The sequence below is a fragment of the Nicotiana attenuata genome, unplaced genomic scaffold (assembly GCF_001879085.1).
Source record: "Nicotiana attenuata strain UT unplaced genomic scaffold, NIATTr2, whole genome shotgun sequence".
Taxonomy (NCBI): Eukaryota; Viridiplantae; Streptophyta; class Magnoliopsida; order Solanales; family Solanaceae; genus Nicotiana; species Nicotiana attenuata.
In genome coordinates this window covers 55,434-58,267 of record NW_017675630.1, presented here as the reverse complement: position 1 = coordinate 58,267, position 2,834 = coordinate 55,434, and the positions used below count along the sequence as shown (strand labels likewise).

Genomic DNA, 2,834 nt, shown 5'->3' with positions numbered 1-2,834 from the left:
CCTCTATCAGTGGAAGAAAAAAATCGAATTTATAAACCTTGGCAAAATGCAGTAATTGTTAAGGTCTATGGTCGTAAGGTAGAACATCAACTTCTTCGTCAAAATATCTATACCTTATGGCAACCTACATAGAATCTACCTCTAATTGACTTGGGTTCGGATTTCTTCGTCCTAAAATTTCAAAAGGAAGAAAACAAAAATCGCGCATTACATAATGGACCTTGGTTTATTTTAAATCACTTTCTTTCAGTACGACAATAGGAACCGAAGTTTATGGCCTCGGAGATAAGTATCAACTATTCTGCTATATGGTTACGATTACCGGAATTACCTACCGAATTTTACGACTTGCATATTCTATGGAAAGTGGGAAATAAAATTGGATAATTACTCACTGTGGATAATTGTACTTCTTACACAACAAGGGGTAGGTATGCTCGATTATGTGTGGAAATTCCGGTTGATCAACCTCTAAAAACCCATGTTTATATTGGAAATCATAAACAGACCATATTATATGAAGGATTAAATTTGTTATGTGTCAAATGTGGTCGGATGGGGCACAATCAAAGGACCTGCACCTACAGACTAATGGATGAACAACCATTACCTTCTTCTGCTACCACCTCCACTTCTCCTCCACCCTACACCAATACTTCCAAAGAAGAATGGAAAACAGTACAATTTTCGAAGAAGAAAACAAATCATTACAACACTGCTACTCCCAAGAACTATACGGGTATGTTATTTCCTAACCCTCCTATTACTTCCTTTACCCACTTAAATTTGCATAATGAAAATCCTACCCCTAACCTGCTGAATAGCAATAAACCAACTATAAACCCTTCTTTAGCTAATAATCATTTTGCTTCATTAAGTAAACAAGATTTGGACAAATCTGATCCACCACTTCCACAAGCAAAAAATCCAAACTTCACCCCTTCCAATACTACTCAAGTACCTACTTCTTCGGTCAAATCAGCATTTGGTCTTTCTTCAAGACCTATAATAAGCCATGCAACGGGACACGTCCACTTAGCAACTATGCACACACAGTCACCTCCTCACCCTATCTCACCACACATGCAAACCCTAGACTCAAACCTACCAAACCATTCCACATCTGCATTACCCTCATCCCCTTGCCCTAAACCTAATGTTATAATTCCCATGCATATAGGCAATGATAATTTGCCTAACTCTGCTGAAGCCACCAAAACACTACTTGCACATCAATCACTCACACCGCCCTTGTCCTCCATTGGAGCACCACACCCTAATGAGATTTCATGTCTGGAGACTATTAATCAAATGCCATCAAATCCTATCGTCCACTCTTCCACTAAGTCCAAACTTTTACAAAATGTTCTCTCCAAATCTCAACTATCTACGAAGACACCAAGCCAACAGCAACCAGTCCAACCACCGCCTGCTACACAACAACACACCCCACTCACGTCCACCCCCACATTTGATAATGGAACCAAACACCATTGTCTACACTGTACAAACTCCACATGCACCCACACGGCTCACATCTTGGCTCGAGACTGGCCTTCAGAATCATGCTCTCACATTCACGATGGAAGTCAATCGCGAGGAAGTAACAATTCTTGTAAATCACCCAAGGGACCTTGCTCAGATAGTCATGGAAGGTATGCAGCTGGGAATGGAGATCTATGGCAGGTACCACTGGTCGATAACCCAGGCACCTCACTTGGGGCCATACCAACAGCCTCCCCTTCCCACTCCACACTGGGACCCCTCCTATCTCCACCCCCATATTCTCCAAATGCCCTATTACCCACAACCACACCACACCACTCCATGGATACAACCATATTGGGATCCTCCAGTACCTCCAACCCCAGTATCATCACCCAACAACTCCCCCCACGCAGTCCCAATCAAGCAGAACACGACCAAAACCTTCAAGAGGAACTAGATGCAGCCATCGTCTACAGCAGAGAAACAAGGCCAATCCATGCACTACTAAATGGCATAAAAGTCTTTGTCCAGAAGGAGGAGTACGAAAGAAAGATTTACATAAGGTGCCCTCCAAATCTTCTCTCCACCTCCTTCCGTCTGAGACCCACAACCAATCCAGCAGTGGGGAAGTATGCGATGCTGTTGATGCCCACTTTCATTCTTCGCCCAGGGGAGACCAGTGATCAGACGAGTCACAGGGATAGCCAGTCACTTGAATCTTTTGATAATCATATGAATTTGATCATTTGGAATTGAAGGGGTGTCCATTCAGATGAGTTTAGGAGAAATTTTAGGTCTCTCTTAGACTACAACACGCCTTCACTCGCAGTGCTTCTGGAAACACACAGTCACAGTAATCAAGCTATCAAGGATGATTTTAACTTTACAGGATTAATAGAGGTTCCAGCTATTGGCCAATCGGGGGAAATTGCTATACTATGGTTGGCAGACGTGCTGCATGTGGAGCATGCTGACTCACTGGCCAAGAAATCCACTGTAAAGTTCAGGTACTGCCTCACCCTTTTACATTTATGCTTTCTGCAATTTATGCAAGTACTAGTTTAATAAGTAGACAAAAGTTATGGCACAATTTAATGTGCATACATGATCAGTATCAGGGGCCTTGGGTCATTGGGGGAGATTTCAATAAAATACTAGAGGCGGGGGATAAGTTTGGTGGGTTGCCTATTAATAATTCGAGAGCAAATAAATTTTTGGATTGTATAAATTACTGTCATTTGACTGACTTAGGTTATAAGGGCAGTAAGTATACATGGATAAATGGTAGACATGATTTTGCTAATATACTAGAACGTATAGACCGTATTTTAGCCAACGATGAGTGG

The 2,834-nt window shown here is 42.1% G+C and overlaps 1 protein-coding gene across 1 annotated transcript; it reads left to right on the top strand.

Annotated features, from left to right (window-relative positions):
- Positions 1-591: 591 nt before the first annotated feature.
- Positions 592-2,495, top strand: LOC109220276 (uncharacterized threonine-rich GPI-anchored glycoprotein PJ4664.02-like; the record flags this gene model as incomplete). Its single annotated transcript, XM_019384745.1, has 2 exons — positions 592-2,195; positions 2,247-2,495. Coding segments are annotated over exons 1-2 (1,853 nt in total), but the record flags the coding sequence as incomplete, so codon positions are not given.
- Positions 2,496-2,834: the final 339 nt, after the last annotated feature.